We start from the raw sequence: 24160 nt of genomic DNA on the forward strand, positions 1-24160 counted from the left end.
TTTTTTTTTTTTTTTTTTTTTTTTTTGTATTTTACTGCTGGTGGTCTTATGTTTGGTCTGACTTGAGAAACCAGAACTGAATGGCGAAGAGCTTAGACTTCCTTGGGGTAGTTTCCTAGTCTACAGGGCAGCATAGAGGACCCAGGATGGCAGAGAGTGCTCTGGCTGGAAGGCCAACGGTGGGGTGGAAGGCTTTCCTCACCAGGAAGGGCAGAAAGCAGTAGGACAATTGCCAGATGTTAAAGACATTCCCACCCCAGAGAAAACACTGCTCTGATTTCTGTCACTGTGGAATAATTTTGTCTTTTTAGAATTTTCTGCAGTTTTGCATCTCACTTCTTTTTGCTCAATATGGTGTCTCTGACATTTGTCCCTACTACTGCAGGTGCAGGAGAAGTTATTTCCTTTTTCATTTTAACTGCTGAGTTGTATTCCATTGTATAGACAGACCTCACCTTCTAATCCACTTTCCTAGTGTGACTGATGGGAGTTTGGCATTTCAGCGTCTTAACTATTAAAATAGATCAGCTGTGGACATTTTGGTCTTGCTCTTCTGGTAGATCATCTTGTTTTCTAGATAAATATTTAGAAGTGCAATAGTTACATGTTTACAAGCAACTGCTACCCTGATGCATTCACTGCTGAATTCTACAAGAAATATACAGAAGCCCTAATACCACTACTTCTAAACATCTTTAATGAAATTTAAAGGAATGCAATACTCTCAAATGCATTCCTGGAAGCAAGCATTACCCTGATACCAAAAACCAGACAAAGACCCAATTAAAAGAACTACAGCCAACCTCCCTAATGAACATAGATGCAAAAATCCTCAATAAGATACTAGTAAGCAGAATGCAGCAAATCATCAAGAAGATTTTATACCATGACCAAGTGGGATTCATCCCACGGATGCAGGGGTGCTTGTACATATGTAAATCAATAAATGTAATACATGATATTCACAGAGCCAGGGACATGAACCACATGATGATCTCAATAAACGCAGAAAAAGCTTTTGACAAAGTCCAGCACCCATTCATGACAAAAACCCTACAGAAAATCAGAATAGATGGCCTTTATCTTAATCTGCTAGAGCCATCTATGACAAACCAACAGCCAACATCATACTAGATGGACAAAACACTGAAAGGTTCCACTCTAAAATCAGAAACAAGGCAAGGATGTCCACTGTCACCACTCGTACTCAACATAGTCCTGGAACTGTAATCCAGAGCAATTATATAAGAGAAAGAAATGAAACGAATAATGATAGGAAAGGAAGAAGTTAAATTATTATTTGTAAATGTCATGATACTCTCCACAGAAGATCCCAAAACCTCCACTAAACAACTGCTAGATTTAATAACCAAATTCAATTGCAGAGCTGGATACAAAGTCAACGTTCAAAAATCAGTAACCTTCCTGTACACGACTGACTAACTTGCTGTGAGAAATTAGAGAAAGAAACTTCCAGAATGTTTCACAAACTGTATCATTCACACACCTGGAAACAATGCACGAGAGACCTTGTTCTTGCCAGTACTTAGTATTGTCGGATTTTTATAGTTCGCTTAGTGCCTCAGACGACAGAGTGAATGTCTCCCCCCGGCTGTGACTTGTGTTTCTCTGATGGCGGATGACACTGAGCACTGGCACAGGGGCTGCCTGGCATTTGTGTATCTCTTAGCAAGTGTCTAATCAAAGCTTTGCTGGGAAGGAAAAGTTCTGATGTGGCCTGGACTGGCTTTGCAGCGACCTGAGGGCTGAGGGAACCTGTCTGGGATGCCATCGGGGGCAGGAGCGCTGAATCCTAGAACATGCTTGAAAGTTCCTGGTGAGGGAGAAGTGAAGCCGCTTCGGGTGGTCGGCAGCTTTTAACCAAAAGCACAGAGGACAGAGATGACCTTTCCATCCTGTTCTCGCAGCGCGTGTCCTCGGGTCCCGGCTGACTCTGCCTCCTGTGTGCCATCCTCTTGGCAAGATGCTGGGCCCCTGAACCTCAGTTTTTAAATCTGTAGAATGGGGATAAGCAGGCTGTACCAGCCTGGGGAGACCATAGTAGAAAAGACACAAGTGCTCAGGGACACCCTAACTTCTCTTCCATACTGAGTCCTCTGGTGAGGCCGCCGCTGTGCCGGTCCTTTGCTGTGGTGCTTCGTCAGCACTCTGTACGCCTGCTGAACAAGACTGCATCTTCCATTTTCCACTTGAGGAATGAATCAAGCACTTACTGCAGTGTGGAAGGGGGGGCTGTTTTCTAGGTCGGAGCTTCTGAGCCTGGCACCTCAGGAAGGTAAACCTCCTGTGGTCGCTGACTGGGGCAAAGAGTCTGAGCAGTCACCCCTGCTTATGTACTGGCCAGAGGGCAGCTCTTCTCTTTTTATTATTTATTTATTTATGTATTTATTTATGTATTTATTTATTTATTTATTTATTTATTTATTTATTTATTTATTTTGTATTTTAGGGAAGGGCCTACAGGGTGCTCAGGGTCTCACTATTAGATCAGACTCATAGTGACCCGCCTCCCAAGAGCAGGGATTACAGGTGTGCGCCACCATGCCCAGTCTCAATTGCTGTCTCTGTGTGCCCTGGGGGCGCGGCTGGCATGGCAGGCCCAGGGATTGAACCCCTGGTCCCTGTGCCTGCTTGCAACTCTTCTTTTTTCCTCAGGGAAAGTAACACAGCCGATTCTCCACATGCACTGCTCTGCAGCCACAGTTTCAACCAACTGTGGAGGAAAGATATTCAGAACAATTGCACCTGGCACACACCTGTAATCCTAGCTCTCAGGAGGCTGAGGCAGGAGGATCACTGGGAGTTTGAAGTCTGCCTGAAGTGCATAGTGAGACGGTCTCAAAAAGACCAAAAAAAAAAAAAATTGCATCTGAAAGGCAAATGTGAAGCTGCCTTCCCTTGTCGCTATTCCACAGACAAGACAGTATAAACTTTATTTGCATAGCGTTCACCTTGCGTTAGGCCTTTAGGCATTGAGAGAGATTTAAGGTATATGAGAGGATATGCGCAGTTTGTGTGCAATCCCACACCAGCTGACAGGAAGGACGTGAGCGCCCCGGATTCTGGTGCACAGGGAACCTAGAGCGGACTGCCGTGGAGCCAGGAAGCAGCTGCCCTTCATTTCACTCTGCCACGATTTCAACTTGTCGGAACTAGGAAAGAAGCGCCTGTCGATTTCTTCACCGATGTTTACTTTCCCCAAGGTAATGCGCTGCTGTCCCAGCGTTCAGTCTCGTTGTCTCCACACAGCTGGTACAAACAGTCCAGCCGCTGCCACAGGAAGCGTCCGCACAGGAAGCAAGTGTCTTGGTTTTTGTTTAAATCAAGACAGCTATAGATGGGAAAAAGCCCTGGGACTCAGCAGATGTTCCTCTCATTTTAATTATTTCAGAATGAAGAAAAAGGGGGTCAAGGAGAGGGTTTCATGGTAATAAATAGGGCGAGGCTGGAAGGCAGGCCACTAATGCGAGCCGAGCAACTTTACTGAACTTTTCTTTTTGGGAAAATGTCTTCAAAAGCTCCTAGATTAAAGCTCTGATATTTCTTTTTGTGTGTTGGATTCTGAATTCTGAAGCTTGCTGGTTGGAAGGAAGCACAGATCATTTTTTTTTTAAATCCCAGGAACTCAGAGACTCAAAGGTGTAAAAGTCCTGGGCCCACGGAGAATTGCCAACTGAAAGGGGCTGAGGCCGAGCGAGGTCCCTTAGGGGTGGAGACCATTGTCATCAGAGTACGGAAATGAAATGACTCTGTATGTAGGTCAACGACCCCCTCTCTACTGTGAGGTAAAAAAAATTAAGGATGACCTAAAATCTACTATGTATAAAAAGATTGCAGAGAAGGTAGCTCTTTCTTGTCAAAGTGATAATGTTTATACTCCCTGAAGCCAGACCTCCTCAGAGTCTAACTTTAGGGGACTCTTTAGAGCTGAAAAGCCCAGATGAACCCTCCAGTCCTTCTGACATCTATTAACTTTTCCTGCTTCGAGGCAGTTGGCTGATACTGTGGAGGTGTTCAGGGGCACCCGTGGGCCCCCTCCATTGCAATCGTTGGTACGCTCGAGGTTCCAAGCCAGCTCTGACACAGTTCTGCCTGTTCTTCTCTGCTTTATTCATCACGTGACTTAAACTTTTCCACAATTGCCAGGGCTTAAATGAATCAAGATTCCCAAGTGAAGAAAAAGGTAAGATTCAGAGGAACCTGGAACAGAGGCAAAAGGAAGGGCTGTGGGGGTGGGGCAAGAGGAGGACGGACAATAAGGGGTTAAAAATCCCACTTAAATATGAAGCCACTTTCAAAGTCCTTATTAAACAATGCCCTAGACCTGTGGTTCTGAAAACCCAGCTGAAGCCTAGAAATCACCTTTCTGTACTGTGGCTCAGACCCTAGTAGCTCTAATGCTTTGCTGGGAGCTCTGCTCCTTCTGAAGTCCAGAGGAGCTTGCTGGATTATTTTAAGCTATGTGGTGAGGCTTCAGGGTATTTTGTGTTTGTTTTGTGCTCTGAGTAGGTGGTATATTCTCATTCTTTACTAAAAAGCAGTATCTTTCTAATAAATTACAGTTTACAGATATTCTTGATCCAGCTTCCCCAGGTTAACATCTTACATTTTCACGATCCATTTGTTAGAATTAAGAAGTGAACACTGGGGCAGGACAGTGGGCTTAACAGCAGGCTTTGTTTGGGTTTTAGCAGTTCTGCTAGCATCCTGGTTCTAGGAACCGCTCTAGGATAGCATTCTAAAATTAAATCTGAACAAGGGAAAGGAAATACAGGCAGGCTTTTGGGGAGTGGCGCAAGGGAGATATTTAAATGTGGAATATCATCAAAGAGGCTGGATTTTTCTCTAGGAATGCGCTATAATCATCAATTATGTTCTTGACTAAGGGCGTTACAGCAAATAAATCATGAATCATAGATGTCCAACAAATATGGAGAGACAGGTGGAGGGCCGGGGGTTCGATCCCCAGGCCTGCTGTGCTGGCCCCGCCCCCAGGGCATGCAGAGACCACCCCTGAGACTGGATGTAGTGGCACGTGTCTATAATCCCAGCTCTTGGGAGGCTGTAAACACGCAGGTCACTACGAGTTAGTAGTGAGATCCTGATCACCTTGTAGACCCTTCCCTAAAATACAAAAACAAACAAACCAACAAATATGGTGATACAAGAAAGAAACAAGGTCTGTGGTTAGTTTTAAGTAGTGAAATCCTGTGGTGGCCCCACAAAGCAAACAAAGTGATTGCGCACAAGGCTCCAGGAGTCAGAACCAGCACCTATGACCTTCTTACCACAGGCCCAGTGCCTGGTGAAGCTCTGTGCGTGTGATGATTCATTCAATGCTGGAAAAAATCCCGTGATTCAAGCGTCACGGTTACTCCTGTTTTACAGAGAGAACACAGACACTGTAGACAAGCGCAGCACTCTGCCGGTAGTGCCTGGGTAGTTCAGTGTGGATGCTGCGGTTCAGAGGAGTGTTCACTACAGTTCTTTGGAATAAAACAGGCACTTGGGGACGTGCCATTGTACGGTGGAAAAACACGCTCAAAGTGGAATGCGATCAATATTTGATTGACTAGTAATTTTAGTCTTAGTACACCGAGAGACTTCTGTAATTTGTCTGAGTGGCTTCTGCCCTCTAGTATGACGCTGCTTTCTGCCTTAGAAGTTTCCAGTAGGAATCCACCAGCCCACTCCTTTGCCCACTACGCACACGAATTTTCTGCGGACTCCTGGCCCTGCGTGTGGCGTTCTGCCCTTTGTGACCCACTGTCCCTCCAAAATGCATGCATTTTGAGAGCTGAGGCAAGGTGTGGTGCAGCACAGCCCACACAAAAGTACAAACGCAACCGAGTGAGGAAAGGAGAGGAGTTTTGACAAGCATTGCTGGAGTGGCTGTAATCCACCTGCAACAGTAAAATCAACAACAGCAACCCCAAAAGCCTCAAAATGAAGAAATCCCAAATGCTTTCAACAGGCCGTGGAGGCCCAGTGGGCAGTGTGCATTGAGGCTGTGTGGAGGGCTTGGGCTGCGGCTTGCATTCTGTGTTACTCCAAGATTCACATCACAGCTTAATGCTCGGCGCAATGGCAGTAAATGCGCGTGCGTGCGCACCTCTGTGCGTGGGAAGCGATTTGGCTATAAGGGTTCTTCCCTCATAGCCTGGATTAGCATCCTTATAAAACAGCTAAACAGCCCGAGGAAGTAGGCTCTTTCCTCCCATCCCCTCTTGTACAAGACGCAGCAACAAGGCTCCTTCTTGGGAGCAGAGAACAGGCCCCCGCCAATTGTATCAGCTGGCCGGTGCCTTGACCTCGGACACCTCGCCCTCCAGAACAGTGAGAAATTTCTATTATTTGTAAGTTGCCCGTGTAAGGTATCTATGATAGCGGCGAGAACAGGCTAGGGCAGCAGGGAGCTGAAGCCCTGCTTCAACCAGCAAGAACCAGTCGCGCAGCCCAGTAGTCCTTGCCGGTGGCCGCACGGGCGCTGCAGTGGGCTCCTGCCCCGCTGGCCTTTCAGAGTCCACCCAGGCCTGATGACGAGTCCTGCAGGAGATTCGGATGCAGGCAGCTCACCTAAGGAACCGCCAAACTGAACCCACAGAAACTGTGAGGCGATACGTGTCGGGTGGTTTCTGTTTCCCTTGGTCTATACCGAGACAGACTCACGGCAGGAAGCCCCTGCTGGCTCGAGCTGCGCTGATCCTGCCTTAGTCTGTGAGATTCTGCATCAATCCAAAAGATGCACTACCTGGAAATCTGCAAATACTTGGAAACTAGATAACATGCTTTAGCATTACCCCGATTGAAAGAAAAGTTAAAAAGAGAAATTTGAAAGTATTTTGAAGTGATTGAAAGTAAGGCCACAAAAGATGGACTCCTGCGGATTTAGCTAAAGTAGTACAGAAGGGACATGCTTAGCACTGAAAGACTGGGTTCCAAAGGAAGAAAATCCTCATGTTGGTAATACTGGCTTCTACTTTGATAAGTCAGAAAATGCTGAGAAAATGAAACAGTATAAACAAAGGAGAATAATAGAGACCACAGCGGAAATCACTGAGACAGAAAACAGAAAAACAGTAGAGAAGAACCATCAAAGTAAAACAGGAGTGGGCAAGGCAGGAGTTCTCATAGCTTAAGCCAGAGAGGTGATGGTGTGACAGCCTCCCGAGCTAGTCAGCGGATCCCAGCAGCGCACTGTATGGCAACAGACGACAGCTCAGTTGAAAGAAATACAAATACAGACTATGAAATAGGACTCAGAAAGAAACAGTCAGAGGAGCTTTGTGTCCCGTAAAGAAATACAACTTGTGTGGCTGGGGAGATAGCTCAGCGGCATGAGCACCTGCCTGGCAAGCTCAAGGTCCTGAGTTCAAGCCCCGGAACCACACACACATACACACACACACACACACACACACACACACACACACATGAATTTGTAGTTAAAAACCATTCACAATTAAATTCTACACCCAGGTAGCTTCATTGGTGAGCTGTTCCATTTAGGAACACTTTAAGGTCTTTCAGAAAATAGAATAGGAGGGAACATTTTTCAAATCATTATTGAGGCCAGTGTTATTCTGATATCAAAATCAGACAAAAATAAATCACAAAACTACCGACTGATATATGAGAATGAATACAGATACTCAAAAAGTCACAGTAAATCAAACCCAACATTATATAAAAAAGATAATACTTCATAACTAAGTGTCATTTATCCCAGGAATGCAAAGTTGGCTTAACATTTTAAAATCACTTGGTGTAAATTTATCTACTCAAACACCCCCAAACACACCATACAGTTGTCTCCATACATGCAGAGATAAGCATCTAATAGAATTAAATATCCTCTCATAGTACATCTATCAACAAAGTAGGAATCCGAAGGCGCTCTCAGTCTTTGAGAAATGCACCTACAAAGTCCCTGCCTCGATTTCCTACTCAGTGTGAAGGGCTCAAAGCTCTCCTCCTGCGCAGGAGCAAGGAAGGTTGTCTGCTCTGAGCACCTGCGCCCTGCATCGTGCCGGAGGCTGTAGTCAGGGCATTAAGTCAGGAAAAAGCGAAAGGGGGCGTCCGGATCACAAAAGAAGCAAGCCTGTCTTTATTTTCAGGTGCCCTGGTTGCCTGCAAAGAAACCGTATTGCTTTTTATGAAGAGCTACTGGAGTGACTCATGAATTAGCAAGGTTGCCTGATACGAGATGAATACACAGTAATTATCAATTTTATAGAGTACATACACGGAACCAGAAATAGAAGTTTAAAACAATTTATTTACGATGGCATAAGCATGAAATCATTAGCGATAAACCTTATAAAATAGATGTAGACTCTGAGCACCAAAAACTCTAGAGGATAACTGAGGGAAATGAAGGAGGCCCTAAGTAAATGGGCTGGCATGAAATAGTCATAGGCTGAAAATCTCAGTCCTTTTTTGTTGGGAGAGGAACAGCTATGTAGCTGGGGCTGGCTTGGAGCTTGTGGCAACCCTCCTGTCTCAGCCTTCCAAGTGCTGGGATTGTAGGTGTGTACTGCCATGCATGGCTCAAGGCTCAGTATTTTTTTTTTTAAATGTATTTGGTTGTTATAGGGTCTCACTATACAGCTCAGACTCATAGTGATCCTCCTGTTTTCAGCCTCCCCAGCAGTGGGATTACACATATGTGCCACAAGGCTTGGACTCTGTGGCCTGCTCAGCCTGCCCTGGGGGAAGGGCTGGCACATCATGTGGTGCCAGGGATCGAAGCGTGGCTCCTGTGTGTGCCTAAGCTTGCCTAAGCAGCTGTTTTAGTCTGCTGAGCTGTCTCTCTGGCCCAAGGCTCAGCATTCTTGTGGTGTCAGCTCTCTCACACTGGTTTATAGGTTCACAGCAACCGAAACCAAAATGCAGTAGGCAATTTCATAGAAAGTGACCACTTACATCTAAAATACACACACAGAAAAGCACATTGCTAAAAGAGCCAGAACAACTCTGAAAACAAGAACAATGCATGACTCTTCAGACAGCTCAGAGGACTAAAGCACCTGCTTAGGTAGAACACAGCAGCCTAGGTTCAATCCCCAGCATGCCGTGCTGGCCCCACCCCCAGGGCACACTGAGAATAGTGATTGAGACTGGGTGTGGTGGCGCACACCTGTAATCTCAGCGCTTGGGATGCTAAAAACAGGAGGATCATTATGAGTCTGATCTATGTAGTGAGACCCTGTAGACCTTGTACTAAGTACATTAAAAAAATAATGTGTAAGAGCTTCCACGGCCTGACCTCAAGGGTTATTACAGAGAATCCAAGACAATGTGGCATCAGTGTGGAAACACTGAGGGGTGGCTCTCCTGTGGCACTCTGCCACCCTGCGTAGGCCGCACAGCATGGACATGAGTCCACCAATTTACATCTTGGTGCAGCTCCCTGTCACCTTCCTGGATATCCAAGCTGCCATCCAACTGCTTGCTGCCCTCCCGTGTCCTGGGGAGCTGTCAGGTGACAGTGTCTTGTTCCCTCCTGGGTTCTGAGAGACCAGAACATGGTGGTGGGCCAGGAAGCTCTCAGCACAAGCTTGGATTTGGCTGCTGGGCAGTGGGGTCCTCGTCCTCATGTGCCTCTATTGCTTAGTGTCACCCTTTTGGTGGGACAAGGACCACGGGGAACTGGATCTCTGGCTTTTCTGGCTTTCAGTGTGGAGGCAAGAAAGTGGCTTACGCAGCCTGATGGCTGAGCCAGTAGGGCCTTGTCCTGTCTTGTATGCACTTGACATGAGTCTGGAAACAGGCCCACGTGTATGTTAGGTATCACATGTGATGTTATATTATATGGAATATATATTTTTAAAAATCTGAGTAAACCCAGGGCCTTCACATCTTCTTTCCTTTGTAAAATGTTTAAACATTTAGAGACAGGTCTCACCAAGTTGCTCAAGGTGGGTTGTAGTCCTCCTGCCTCAGCTTCCAAAGTCAACCGATTTTTGACAAAAGTGCTAAGGCAACTATGTGACAGTGGAACTTTGACAGGTCCTTAGCGGACACCTTCTTAATCATGCAATTCAGCCATCCCAATCCTAGATATTTATTTATTCCCAAGAAATGGAAGCATGTGCTCATACAAAGTGCTAGAGGGTGCGCAGCAGTTTTATTCTTAACAGCCCTGAATTGGATTGGAAATGAATCAGAAATTGTTCAACTGGGTAGGCAGACTGTGGTGTGTCCACACCATGGAATAGTATTCAGCAATAAAAAATGGTGAACTGTGCTCACAACAACATGGCCTAATCTCAGGATAATTATAGTGTGTGTGTGTGTGTGTGTGTGTGTGTGTGTGTGTGTGTGTGTAGAAGCAGACAGAAGAGAGTGCCCTCGGCTGGGGACACAGTCGTGTGGCCCTAAGGTGCTCCAGAGGCAGGTTCCCTGCAGCAGGGCTGGTGGAGGAAAGCACATTCTGTCACCGTAAAATTTGAGGAATTGCTGGGAAATGGCGTGCCTGCCCGGGTGAAGCCAGTGACCCTCTGCCATTCAAGTCTTGGCGAAGCTTTTTCAGACCTACATGGCCAGACTCTGTTTCTTCCAACCATTCTTGACGCGGGGGTGGGGGTGGGGGTGGGGGTGTCTGCAGGCCCTTGGGAGCTCACTCCAAGCTCGGAGGTGGTGGTTCTGCCCCTTGCCCTTGCCCTTGCATTCAGGGAGCCAGGCAACTTCGGGCAGTTGCTGAGGGAACGGCTAGGGTGATGCCACACTGTTCGAAGTGCCTTTTAGAAACCTCAGAGAAAGGAGGCGGAGCCATTACGGCCCAAAGTGAGACCGGAAACTTTAGAGTAGAAGTGTCAGGGCGACCCTGTGCAAGGGAGAGGCGGAGCATAACGCTGCGCCACGACGCTTGGCCAGCAGGCTTCAACCGCCCTGGGGCAGGACCCAGGGGAACCTCTGACCTAGGCCCCAGGGAAACCCACTGATCCAGACTCAGGGAGACCTGCTGAACCGGACCCCAGAGATCCATCCAACCCCAAACTGGGAACCTGCTCAATCCAGAACCCAGGGACCCACCAGACCCATCCCTGGGGGCCCCCCACCCAGAACCTAGAGACACCCCAACTAGACCTCTGTGGACCCGCCGACCGTCGGAACCCAGGGACCTGCCCAACCCCGACCCTGGGCCCCCTTGGCCCGCATGGCTCTGCTTCCCGCGGTCCCTGCAGCCCCCACCCGAGGAGATAACCATTTATGTCACACTGCGACAATTATTCTGCATAAAATTATCATTAAAAACCCTAATTTTTCAGCCTCCAGCCTGCCAGTAGCCTTTTAGCATTCCCCAGCGCGGCCGCGGGGTGATGAGCGCTCATTACCCGGCGTGGCGCCCGCGCGCAATCAGCGCTGCTCCCCGCGGGCGGGCGGACGGGCGGGCGGGCTGGCGGGCGGTGCAGCAGGTGGACGGTCGGGGAGCCCGCGCACCCCGGATCCTGTGGCCGGTGCAGCCCGAGGTCGGGGCGCCTCAGGCCCAGGGTCAGGGTCCCCCGCGCACCCGTCTGGCCCAAGCGCCTCCTTACCCGAGCGAGGCCGGCGCGCGGCACAGGTGCAGGGGAGCCAGGCCGTCGGCGCTGGCCAGGTCCGGGTCGGCGCGGTGCCGCAGCAGCAGGCGGGCGCAGGCAGTGTGGGCTCCCAGGCAGGCCTCGTGCAGGGCGCCGCGGCCCCCAGGGGTGGCATCGGGGTCAGCGCCACGGTCCAGCAGATGTCGCACGCAGGCTGTGTGGCCGTGGGCCGCCGCGATGCGCAGGGGCGTGGTGAGCTCGCGCTTGTACTCCAGGGTCCAGAGACCTGTCAGGGAGGCGCAAAGGTTAACTGAGGGCAGCAAGTGGGGGACCCCTGAGTACGGGAGGGTGGAACCATTCTCTCGGAGTGGGGGCAGGCGGGTGTTCAGGGGACACACGTGAGAATGGGGTCAGGGAGACACCCACAGGGTCGCAGAGATGCAGGCAGAGGGGATGAGAGAGGGGCACTGGGAAGGAGCTGGCGGATGAGAGATGGGGTGGGGGTATGGGCGCCGAATGCAAGGTGTTTTGCCTGGTGCGGGTGGACTGGGGGATGGGGTGCGACTGGAGGAGCTAACAGATAGCGGAATGAATCTAAGTGCGGAATCCAACCCTTCCCCAGGTTTGGGTGGGGTAGCTTGCCGTGGGGTGGGCGTTGAGCCCCAAGCTTACCCTCGTCATAGAGAGACACAAAGGGACCAAACAGGACTGCCCACCGCACCAAGGCTGCTCAAGCTAAGACCCCCAGGAAGTGTAGCCCGCTGGGGATGGCTGGAGTTTCCAAGGCTGCTTTGATCAGCGCCATCCTGGTCGGTTTCTTTGCACTTCTTAGGGGCGTGTGAGGCGTGTCTAGGGTTGCGCTTTCTGGAGGGATGAATGGAACGGGTGCTGTACATTTCCCTTCTCTGAAAAGTTTGGTGCTTTCAAAAAGCCCGTGGAAGGTTGTTAACAGACAGAGGCGCCCATGGAAATGGGGGGAGGGGCCGGAGAACACACATCAAGGGGCAGGGTGCAGGCGCCAGGCCTTCTGATAACGATGGAGGGATCGATACCGGGGCTGTAACGAGCTATGAAGGAGACCCTTTCTGCAGGCCAGCTCCTTCCTGGGACCCATGCTGAGCGGATCTGAAAGGCTACTCGTTAATTACCTACCTGCTTGTGGAGCGAATCCCAGCCTGCCCCTGTCCTGAAGGCCCAGCCTGGAGCTCACTGCCCACTGAGTGGGGGCGGGACAGCCTGCTGTCCCTGGCAGAGCCCTGGTGGCCCAAGGAGGCCCCAAATGTGGGGCCTGTGTGGGTTTGGGCTGTCCCTCCTGGTGAAGATGGTCCAGATGGATGGCAATAACTTTTCCTGCAGGGCCTTGGCTCCTCCATTCTATTTACATTACTGAGAAGCCAGGCTGATTCACTGCCTTCTCCAAAGCCCCTCTCGCCCACTGCCAGCAGCTGCATTCGCCTCTCGTGGGTTCCTGAGTCTCCTGCTAACTGATGGGAAGGGCCGGGCTGGGCCTCTGGCTTAGCCACAGTGTAAGGCCAGCCCCTGTCCCCACATCCCAGCAGGTGCCACTGGGCTTCCTGCAGGCCAGACAGAGAATTAGGCTTTGGAGGCAGCCCTGAGTGAGCTGCGCAGGAGCCCCACTCTGGCCCCAGTTCTGTCACCAGCAGAAACATGGTTTGAAGTCACAGCTCACAGATCAGAGACAGGAGATGCTTGTAAATGATTTTCAGATCCCCCCATCTGGCAGAATTGGGGTGGATCCCAACAGACCATCTTCTGGTGGGTGGGGAGCCCACACCACCTGGGCAGGTGGAAGGCCTGCAATTCTGGTGGTCTGCTTGCTTGCCCCCAAAAGTGACCCTGCTCTGGCTCCCAGGAGGAGGTTCTGCTCAGGGCCCTGTGTTCCTTCCTCCGTGAATGCCGGCACTGTCTGCTCTCCCCTCGGAGCTGCGGCATCACAGATTCACAGAAGGGTCTTGCGTGGAGGTGCGTGCCAGGGCCTGGCTGTCCTTCTGCTCTGGCTCTGGCTTCCTGGCTGCCAAGTGCAGGTGCTGGCAGATCAGCGCCCAACCTAAGGCACCTCTTTGGAGGTGGGAGGCATGGAGGACCCTTCTCACCAGTCACTTTGCCTTTCCAAATGCCTTTCTCATGGCCCATTACCAAAAACCCATACCCAAAACCCACGATGATCAAATTCCCTTTACTGCTGGTACCCTTTCCATACCAATGCTCCTCAAATGCAGTGCAGATGAGCCTGAGCCACACTTGGGACCCTTAGCAGCCCCCAAAAGTGCATCACCCAGCTTTAAAGGAGCGAGGGTACCTGACAGCCCAAAGGTGGCTGGGGATTCTGCTTGCCACTCCATCTCCTCCTTACGGATCTCGAACACCACATTGGCATCCGGGAAGAGCTGGTCCATGAGGGGCTGGACGTGGCCCAGCTCTCCTCTGATTAGTGCAGCATGGTACTCGAGTTCTGGAGGCTTTTCTCTCAGCCGAGACTCTTTCTCCATCTCCTGAAAGATTTGAAGCTTTCCTCTGACCGCCTCTGGCCGTCTTTTCATCTCAAAGCAGTTGATTTCTGCACAGTTCTCAGGAGGGGAAAGATAGCTTCGGACTGGGAGCTATTTCTATTGTCATGAGTCAACTGTTCTTCGATTGGGGCCCAGCAGGGGAGTATTTATAAATCCTGCAGGCTCTGATGTGATAATGGTCACTTGATATGGCCAGGGTCCTGTGACCACAACATGCCTGGTCCTCAACCATGCCTGTGGTTATATAGATGCCAACTCCAGAACGAGACGTGCACACCGACCCCAACCCCACTGCCCACACACTGAGGGCAGACACCAGGCACCCGAGCCAGTTCTTATGGACTCCTTTCCTTTACCTGGTGTTTAGCAGCTTTGAGGACTCTCAGCTGGAGAAGGCACTGAATACAGCTGTTTGTGCAGGCTAAGACACTAAACACGACTTCCATAACCCAAAGCCACTAGGCCAATAAGCGATATCCTGTTAGGTTTAAGGCTGTGCACTAAACTGAGAATTTGGGTATGACAATCTTAAGCTCAGAGGAAAGAAGCAAACCGTTACTCTGTACAGCAGTATCTACTTACATATTATAGCATCTCTTCCTAATCGTGTCCTTGGGAAGGGAGCGGCATAGCCAGGACTGTTCCAGCTCTGATTCAGGCTGCTGCCTCACAATCCATCCTCTGTCCATCATGCTGTCCAGCAGCCTGGATTGCCCAGTGGCACCTGCTCCAATGTGGGACACCAGTGCTTGTGGCCACTTTCTGAAGGGCTCTCCGCTGTTCAGAATCTAGTTTCCCCCTCAGAGAAGGAGGTCCTGGTTAGTGCTGCCCATTCAGGAGGCCGGAACTACAAGGCGCCTGCTGTCACTCTCCAGGCTCCATGTTTGTGTGTTCTGGGAGCTAGGAAATGTTTCTACACTGATACATGCTTGCAAGAAGTTAACAGAGAATAATATTTCATAACACTTGAAGGTGACAGGAATTCAAATGTCAGTGCCCATGAATCAAGGCTACTGCTCATCGATTTATGATTTGCATATTGTCCGCTGGGGCTTCCCAGTTCTTCATGGCAAGGCTGAATGGTTTCAACAGTAACCACAGAGCCCACAGTGTTGGAAATATTTATTATTGAGCACATTTAGGGAAACTTGACTCCTGGTTGAGAAGTTAAGAGACTTAGTCTTGTACCCTCAGCAAATGCTTTTTCATACATTTTATTAACAAAGCATTACTACTTAAAGATTTCTTCTTCTGGCTTTGAGGGGTAGCTTCTTGCTTTCTGTCACTGCAAACTCTAGGGATGGATGTGTGCTCTAGGGTCATAGGAACCATGAGGAGGGGCATGAGTATTCCCAGGTGGAAGACTGTGAAGGGCAGACCAGGGGTCCCCAGAGACATCATCACAGGCTGTGGTGGCCTGGAGTTTATTTGTGTGGCCAAGAACTGATCTCCAAATAGGCATTCAATTAAAAAAAAACACTGTAAGTTCTTTTATTAGTAACTTACTGCATATTGAATACCCAAGATCTAATAATCATAGTGATCCTCCAATTTTCAGCCTCCCCAGCACTGTGATTACAGCCATGTGCTACCATGCCCAGTCTCAGCACAGCTTGTGGTGCCAGGGATTGAACCTTGATCCCTGTGCTTTCCTAAGCAGGCACTTGGTCTGCTGAGCTATCTCACTGGCCCTGTTAATATTTAGATTTTAAAGCATTCAAAATTTTAGAGTTTTGGATTACTGATGTTGAACCAGTAGAGTCCATGCAGTTCTAAAATCTGAAACACTTCTGGTCCTAAACAAGTCCCGCAGGTGAGGGGCAGCTCCGGACAGGTCGGGCTGCTTGGTCGCCACTTGGTTGTGAGCAGTAGTTGTGTCTTTCAGTGGTAGTGTTAAGCTCTCTGGCTATTTCATTTCTGCCAGTGCAGCCACGGCCCCACTTTTCTATGATGGATTCTTTATAATTAGATACATTTCTGAAGGATTCAGTGAAGCATAACTGCACTGTGATACAGGAGAAGTTTGCCTTTCACTCTGAACTGGAGGATGTTTTCGTAGCTGATACAATTTGTCACCGGATATTTTTAAAAGGAGTGGGGCTCTGGGGGTGAGTGCAAGAATAGAAGCCATTGCACACAGCCGTTCATTGCTAAATTTAGCTTCCCATGTGGTTTGGTCAGCAATACCCTAAATAGCCAAGGCTGACCTCAGTAGGTAGGGACTAGTAGGCAGGAACAGACTTGGTTCTTCATGAGACCTTTAAAAATAGCTCACGGTGGACGATGTTGCCTTTGTAAATAGGACAGGCAGATGACTTGACTGCAGACATTTCTTTGAAATGAGAATGGACACACAGCTGTCACATTAAGCGCATCTGAAGACCGACCATCCACTCGCTTACTCAGCCCAGCATGGCGTGATCTTCGTCATGTTTCACGGTGTGTCATCAGACTTCGGAGATGCAGAGACAGAAACTACGACACCCCAGCTGGAAGGATCACGTTAGGCCTGGGAAAAATGTTTTAACTGGGTTAGGAGAAAGATGTCTTGGGAATATTCAGACAAAGCCTCCATAAGCTAGCATGGCATGGCACTCAGGAGGTCCCCAGGAAGAAGTCAAGGTGGGCCAGGAGAGCTTTCCTCTGTGACCCAGTTATTCCTTATCTGGAGGGGACACAGGCGACATGTGTCTATGTCTCAACCTGCGGTAAAAAGAGCCTTTTGGAGAAGATGGAAAAACTGTGGTTCTTTGGGGCCGGGGAGATGGCTCAGTAGAATAAGCGCTTGACCGGCAAACTCAAGGATCTGAGTTCAATCCCTGGTTCCACCAAAAAAAAAAAAAAAAAAAAAACCAAACAAACTGTGATTCTTTCCTTAGCAAAATCTGGTTAAATTACCCAAACCAAATAATAACTTTATGTCTCTAGTGCAGCTGGAGCCTGGGCTCAGGGAAGACAAAGTTTCCCTAAGGGGGAAAGGGCTGGGCCTGAGCTGTGGGATTCGAGTTTCATAAGGAGCGCGTGGTCTAGCTCCCTCGTATGCACAGCTGGCACAGGGCTCAGGCTCCTGTGAGACTCTCCTGTGTGCTGATCTGTCGGGAGGTGGAGTGCCAGCGGGAGCGGGAGTGGTGGAGATCTTCTGTAAAGTCAGAGGAAGCCTTGTCTGACAGCCTGCGGCTCACTCCTGCTCTGCAGCCTGCTGTGGTACCAGTCCCTGGGCCCTGGGGGTTGGGACCCTGTGCTTCCACAGTGGTTAACACCTTGGCTGTGATGTGGAATCATCTGAGGAACTTCTGAGGTGCTGGTGCCCGACCCCAGCCTTAGGTATTCTGGTTGGAAAGCTCCTCACAGACCAGAGCAGGGAGCTGATTTTTTTTTTTTTTAATGTATTTGATACAGGGTCTCACTACTGAGCTCAGACTCCTAGGGATCCTCCTGTTTTCAGCCTCCACGGTGCTGGGATGCCAGGCATGTGCCACCATGCCCAGACTCCAGTGATTTCATTGATGCTCAAGCTGAAATTAAAACTCCAGGCATGTAAGACCATGTTTTCTTGTAGTTGCCTTGTTTCTGACCCTAGAGTTTTTCTTTCTTGTTGGGAAACTCAGAGCTTGTTGGTGCTACAGGTGAGTGGGTGTTTGTACACAAATCCAGGTGTCACAAGTCAGCAAGTGATGTGGCGGTGTTTTTAGACACAGGAAGTATGTGTGTACAGGAAGAGTAAAGTGTCAGTGGGGTGCCATAACACCCCTTACTGGGACTCTTGGCTTGGCAGAATTCAGCATCTTCCCTAGGGTCCCTGAGGCACCTGAGTCTTAACTCCTGGCTTTCTTTGACTTCTGCGTTTGTTCCAGTTGTGCATATGTTTCCCCACTCTCACACTAGCACACACAGTCAGGTCACACGTAGCTTGGCACTTAAGCTGGACTTGGAGTGGCTTTGCACTCTTGTTCAACCTCTCTTCCGGTTCTGCTTCCCCTTTCCAGTGCCACCATTAAAATCCTCCCCCTTTCCCTTGTAGTGTGGTTCCATGCATTCTTGGGCCTTGGGAGTTGTGGTAGTAGGTTAAAGAAATGTTTGTGAACAAATGCAAGGGTGTCCCGGAAAGAAAGGGATTCTAATTTATGTAGTTTTCTCCTACTTAGTCCATTTTTAGTTCTTCAGATGAACCATCAAATGTATGTATTTGATGGAAGAAGAATCTCATTTGTATGGCGGACCATGGCAGAGTACTAAACAAATGTAATTGCTGTGGGCTTTTCTAGCTGAGTGTGGAGTGAATTTAGGAAAAGGAAAAAAATCCAGCAAGAGAGGATGCCCAGCTTTTGTCCAGATGACTGAGTGAATGGATTGAATTTCCCCAATAACAAGACTGTAAGAGCGAGATATGAACGTAATTTTGCAAAGAATATTTTTGGAACTCACACAGTAAGCACAACGTTGAGTCTGCAGGAGGCACACAAGCTAGTGCTGCACGCCTGAGCCTCGTGGTGTGTGCAGCTAATGAGGAGGGACTTTGGTCCCTCGACCTAATGAGACAAAAAGGGTAAGAAACTACCATAAGGTTATACTGGGAGGCACAAAAGCCTTGTCAGATTGGTGACTATGTTTTTGCGTGACGTGGAGATCCCGGCTTCCTGCCACTGAGCCTGCAGATGGTCTTCCCCTCAGCAGCCTCAGAGGGTCAGCGCTGCCCGTGCTCTGTGGGACAACCCTGCAGCCTGCTCGGGGTCGACCCCTGGATCTCAGCACGGGCTTTCTCCTCAGTCCAGCTTTCCGCACTTTCTGGCTGAGACAGAGTTTCCAAGATGGCAGGGTGTCTCTGCTGTCTCTCCCATTGTGGAGAAGGGCCAGGGTTCTAGATCTTGCCTGAGCCACTTCCTCCTAGAGCCAGTGTCCAAGTGAGGGGCTCGAGGGGGTAGGGAGTCTGAGCTGCCTGGGGGCTCCTGATCTCCCGCACACAGGTCCTGATGTGCTCCCTGTGTGCTGCGCGCCAGGTTGATCTCGCCCATCCTAGACCATCCACTTCTGCAGATGACCGCATGCCAACCCAGGCTGGGTCCCCGGGTGACCACCGATCTCCCAAGAGCATGGAGCCATCCAACTGGCAGGGGATTTATTTTCATGCTTTTATTTTCCCTATTTAATTTCTACAAGCCACCCTTCCTTTATTCCTCTTCTGCAGAGGTTCTTTTCTCCCTCTCTTAATTTAAAAAAAAAAAAAAATTCTTAAAAGTAAGAAGCTGGGCCGGAGCACCAAGCTCATTTTACCGCTTCTAGGATGTGTTCGCCACAATCAGCCCCGCAGACACTGCTATCAGAAATGCTAAAGTATCTTAACCTCCTTTCTGAATAACAATGTTAGCACAGCACACCTCATTTAACAAAACATTAAAACATTTTACTTCCTCAGATCAAGTGTATCTATTAATAATGACTTAAATTGTCTGTACTGATTTCACATTATTAAGAAATCTCATTCCCATCCTGTGGAAGAACACGGTGTGGAGGGAACCAACCGCTTCATCACTTATTTGCCAACGACGTGGCTGCTAAGCCCAGCACAGGGAAGGCACAACAACAGTCGCTCCTCCCCGGGCTGGGATCTTACCCAAAGGCCTAGCTGCGGTGCTTTCGATGGCAACCGGGGGACCTCTGGAAGCTCAGACACCACGGTGCCCCGTGCACTGCCTGTCCACTGTGGTCCAGTGTGACCCCTAGCCACCAAGTCCTCAGTGTGCGGACCCTGGGAACACAGCCCCGGGAGGCCACGGCGAGACTCCGGGACTTTGCTGGGAAGCAGAGCTTTGCAGTTTTTCCTGATAAAGTGAGGAGCGTGCTTTACAACTGTCGTGGGGATTTAATTACATGATGAAATTGCAGCTTCTGCCTCTTGAGACAAATTGCATGTTCAGACTGATTGTTTCTTATGAGTCTCACACCGGGAGCAAAATACTTCTCTCTTGAAGTTGGTTTGGGCTGATTGTTACACTGATCACCCTCCAGCTCCTTTCAGGAAGGCCAAGTTCACGGTCTTCTCTGAGGAGGGCAGGTCCCCTGGGTTGTCTTCTGTTCCTTTGAAAGTCTTGGAAGGACCAAGGTGCGTTTTGCCTAAAGGATTACAAGTTTATTGGACTTATTATTAGTTTTTAATTTTTAATTTTATATATTTGGTACAGGGTCTCACTACACAGATCGGACTTATAGTAGTCCTCCTGTTTTCAGCCTCCCCAGTGCTGGGATTACAAGTGTATGCCACCACACCTGGACTTGGTGGCCAGCTCGGAGCAGCCAGGGCAGGGCTGGCATGGCATGCGGTACCAGGCATCAAATTCTGGCCCTCGTGCTTGCCTAGGCAGGCACTTAGACTGCTGAGCTATCTCCGCAGCCCCAGACTTATTTTTTATTAACAAAAATTAGAATTTTAAACTTCTAGCAGAAAAATAAGAAAATAATGGTAAGACTGGAAATGAAAATTAAGAATATGTAATGTCTAATTTTACTAATTTAAAAATGTAAGTTTTTGGGGGGGCCTATCAAATTGTGACTTTTTTAAAAAATAAACTTTATGTTCGGCATGGTGGTGCATGTCTGCAATCCTAGCACTTGAGAGACTGAGGCAAGAAGATGGCAGTGAGACTGATGCCAGCCTGTACTGCATAGAGACCCTGTCTCAAAATAAAATAAAATAAAACAAAATAAAATTTTTTAGAAGTTTGTTGATGCTAATGTTCTCCTAGCTTGTGGTAGGAGTGAACTTTTCCTGTTGAACTTAGAAATACTATGTCTAGCGTCTCCACTTACAGAGCATTTTTTAGGTATTAGAAGCACAAGGAGAGAAAGAGTAGAAATCTTTGTTTTTAAGAGCGTTAAATTTTCCAGGGGTACAGCTCAGTGATAGAGCTTTTACTTTGTGTGTACAAGGTCCTGGGTTTGATCCCTAGCACCTTATGTTAAGTTCAGTGAGAGACACAGACACGGATGCCACTGGCTGTCGGGAGACACAGACACGGATGCCACTGGATCGTGAGTGCGATTGGATCCTCTTCCATAGAGCCAACACAGTGCAGTGTGGAGGGAGCAGGCCAGCATGGGCTTCCTCTACAGGGAATATCTGGGCAGAGCACAGAGGGACACAGAGGGCAGGATCATGTGTGTCTCCCGGGAGGCTTGTCCTATTGCTGTGGGGAGCCCAGGCCCATCATCCTGGGCCCAAGGATGAGGTGAACTGTAGGAACCAGGCAGAGGTGTCAGGCAGAGGTGACCTGGGCAGAAAGGAAACCATGGGGCCAGGAGTCTAAGCACCCGGCTAAGGTAGTGGCAGGGCCTGGACCTGAGGGGAACACAGAGTGTCCCTCTAGAGGTGCTTGTCACCCAGGTGTTGACATTTCATATGGCTTCAGAGACATCTCAGGTGAAAACCAGCAGCACCTGGTCCAGGTGTGGGTGGCAAACTCCTCCTCTTTTGACCCAATGCAGAGGATAGTGGTGACAAGTCACATCAGCTCCAAAGCTGCCCTCCAAGCCAGTCCCCGCAGTGTAGTATAGTCAGACTGGGGTCCCTGGGCACCTTCTCCCTGCCCAGCTAGGCTTTCTGGTGTCGATCCTAGAAAGCGTCCTTCAAGGCAGGCTATGGCCGGGCCCCATGGATGCAGGTCCAGAGCCACCTGAAAGGAGGTCGTGGGGCGTGGTCAGCAGGCACGGGGACAGGAAGCAGCAGAGGAGATGGCCTGGGGAAGATGAGGCTGGTGGCACCACAGGGCAGTTTCTCAGCCATTGGAAGGGCAGGGCCAGGGATTTCCTGGATGATGGCAACGGCGACAGCAACGGTGATGAACCTCAGTGTTCTACCGACCGATTCTCCTTCAAGAGTCAATAAAAAGTAGTTACTGGGAAAAACAGAATGGAATGGGCATACATAGTCACGAGTTCACGAATCAAATCGGTAATGCTGCGTCACACTGTCAGATCACTGTGAACACATCTAATGCTTGCTGTCACTTTCAGTGCCAAACACTTCTTGGGGTGACACTGGCCTCCACAGGGCCCAGAGTGCCTCTGTGTGCTGGAGCAGCCTTGGGCGAAGGAGGGAAGGCAGGCAGGGACCCACCGCGAGGCTTCTCTGTGGGGGACGGCCCACGCCAGACTCTTGGTACAGCTCACGGGATAGTAAGGCTTTAGGTCTTAAGGGTCACGTACTCATGGCAACAGACTCCTCATTCACTATGGCATGAAAGCAGGCAGGCAGCCAGCTCGGCCGTGGGCGGCAGGGCCCCGCTGCAGGTTTGCGGGAGGGAGAGCGGCACGCCGCGCCCTCGAATAGCAGCCTTCTGTGTGCACAGCCTTCCTCTGCTGGTCCCTTGAAGCCTTCTTCCCAGTAGAATCACGGCACCAGCGGGAGGGAGCAGGGTCCAGGTGCCAGACGCACATCCGACTGTGTTCTCAAGCCCACTCTGCTTCTGCTTGGCTGAGCTTGAATCTGCAGACTTCCGTCCTTTCACTTCCAAGTCTGGGAGAGAGGATTGGTAGTTATTTCTTCGACCAGTTTTTCTGCCCCTTCCTGGCGGTCTTTGCCTTTGTGGACTCCAGGTGAGTAGGCCAGAAGTTTCCTGTCCTCCTGCAGCCCTTGGTGGTTTCATTTTCAATCACTTTACTTCAGAGTTCCTCCAATTGGGAACTCTGTGTGTGTGTGTGTGTGTGTGTGTGTGTGTGTGTGTGCGCGCACACGCTATAGCCACAGCCCTTTTTAGGTTTTACTTCTGAGACAGAGTTTGGCTGAGTCCCTAAGATATTGGGTTGGGCTCCACCTTGCAGCCCTCCTGCCTCTGCCTCCCAGAGTGCTGGGAATACAGCCGTGCGCCACCAGGGCTGACTCCTGCTGATGCTTGCTGGTCTGTTGCATTTGCTGGCCTCTCCCATTTGCTGTCCAGCCCAGTGGCAGTAGACCATCCCCACACCATGGTCAAGGGGGGCGGCACACACCTGCTCCCACATGGACACACCATGTTGTCTTAGGGATCCTGCTAGGAAAGGTGGCCAGGCCCAGCTGGCATCTCCCGGTGCCACCTCCTCATCAGGCCTCCACGGCTATGTGAGAATCATGCTTCCCCCCCCCAAGGTACGTGATCTAACTCCTCTGCAGAATGGCTCCTCATTGCATTTCCAAATTAAATGTGAAAGCACTACATCTCAAATTCACAGTGCACACCACACAGCCTTGCACTGTGGGCTAGGCCTGGCTGCGGCAGCTGCTGCCCAGCACGGACCCCAGCCTGCACGTGCTCTGCGGTGGCTTCTCAGCTCCCTGGTTTTCAGTCTCTTTTTCCCCATCACAGTCTCCTAAGAACTTCCCAGGGTCACCAGGAGGCCGCCATGGTGCTGTCCACATGCCACCCGGCCCATCAGTATTCATTTGAACCCCACTGTGTGCAGGATGTGGTGAATGCAGACAGCCTCCTGCCGTCCCGGTGCCCAGGTGCTGGTGCTGGAATTAGAGATAGTGGGGATGGATTGGATGGTGGGGCGAGGCTGCCGGGAGCCAGTGTCGCTCCCCACTTGGCCTGGAGATGTTAGCTTCCCATGCCCAGCCCTGCTGCCCTCGCGGGAGCCCACTGTCATCTAGGAGTGGCGGAAGAGCTTCTTCCCTATTATCCTCGGCCCTTTTTGTTCTCTCGAAACTCACCAGTGCGCTGAGGAGCGATGCTAATAGAAGGATGTCATCAGCATACATTATGGCTTTATTAGCCTGTTTCTCAATTTTGATTCTGAAAATATCTTGATTTAGTCTAATTGCAATTTTGCTGTGTTCCACAGGCAGTGACTGCTCGCCCTGGAGGGGGAGCGGAAGCCCGACCCTGTAGGGTTTCTCTTCCTGCTCATAGGCCTTCAAAGCTGGACCATTAGGTCTGAGGCACGCGGCCTGTCTGTCCCGGTGCGATTCAGCTTGCTTCTGGGAAAAGCAGGCACCGAGGGTGTGCGCCTTGTAGGAACCAGAGAGAGAGTCTCATGCTAGGTGGTGAGAGGTATTTTTCTAGATCTAAAGTAGGGGCTGCTACAGCCATTTTATTCCTAAATAATTTAACTATA

General features: G+C 49.8%; 1 protein-coding gene across 10 annotated transcripts in view; it reads right to left on the reverse strand.

Moving 5' to 3' along the window:
- Window positions 1–24160, reverse strand: part of Asb18 (ankyrin repeat and SOCS box containing 18) — a 61612-nt gene that overhangs the window by 30453 nt on the left and 6999 nt on the right. For 2 of the 10 annotated variants that reach the window (XM_023722188.1, XM_023722187.1), the window contains exons 1-2: window positions 13864–14248; window positions 11562–11829 (exon numbers count right to left, since the gene is read on the reverse strand). In XM_023722188.1, the coding sequence (XP_023577956.1) occupies window positions 11562–11829; window positions 13864–14104 (509 nt within the window). In that variant the 5' untranslated portion in view covers window positions 14105–14248. Of the gene's footprint in view, window positions 1–11561; window positions 11830–13863; window positions 14251–24160 lie in introns of those variants that run through there. The other 8 variants (XM_023722192.1, XM_023722191.1, XM_023722186.1 and 5 more) reach the window with 6 other exon arrangements.

This window comes from Octodon degus, unplaced genomic scaffold, assembly GCF_000260255.1.
Source record: "Octodon degus isolate 3935 unplaced genomic scaffold, OctDeg1.0 scaffold00089, whole genome shotgun sequence".
NCBI lineage: Eukaryota > Metazoa > Chordata > Mammalia > Rodentia > Octodontidae > Octodon > Octodon degus.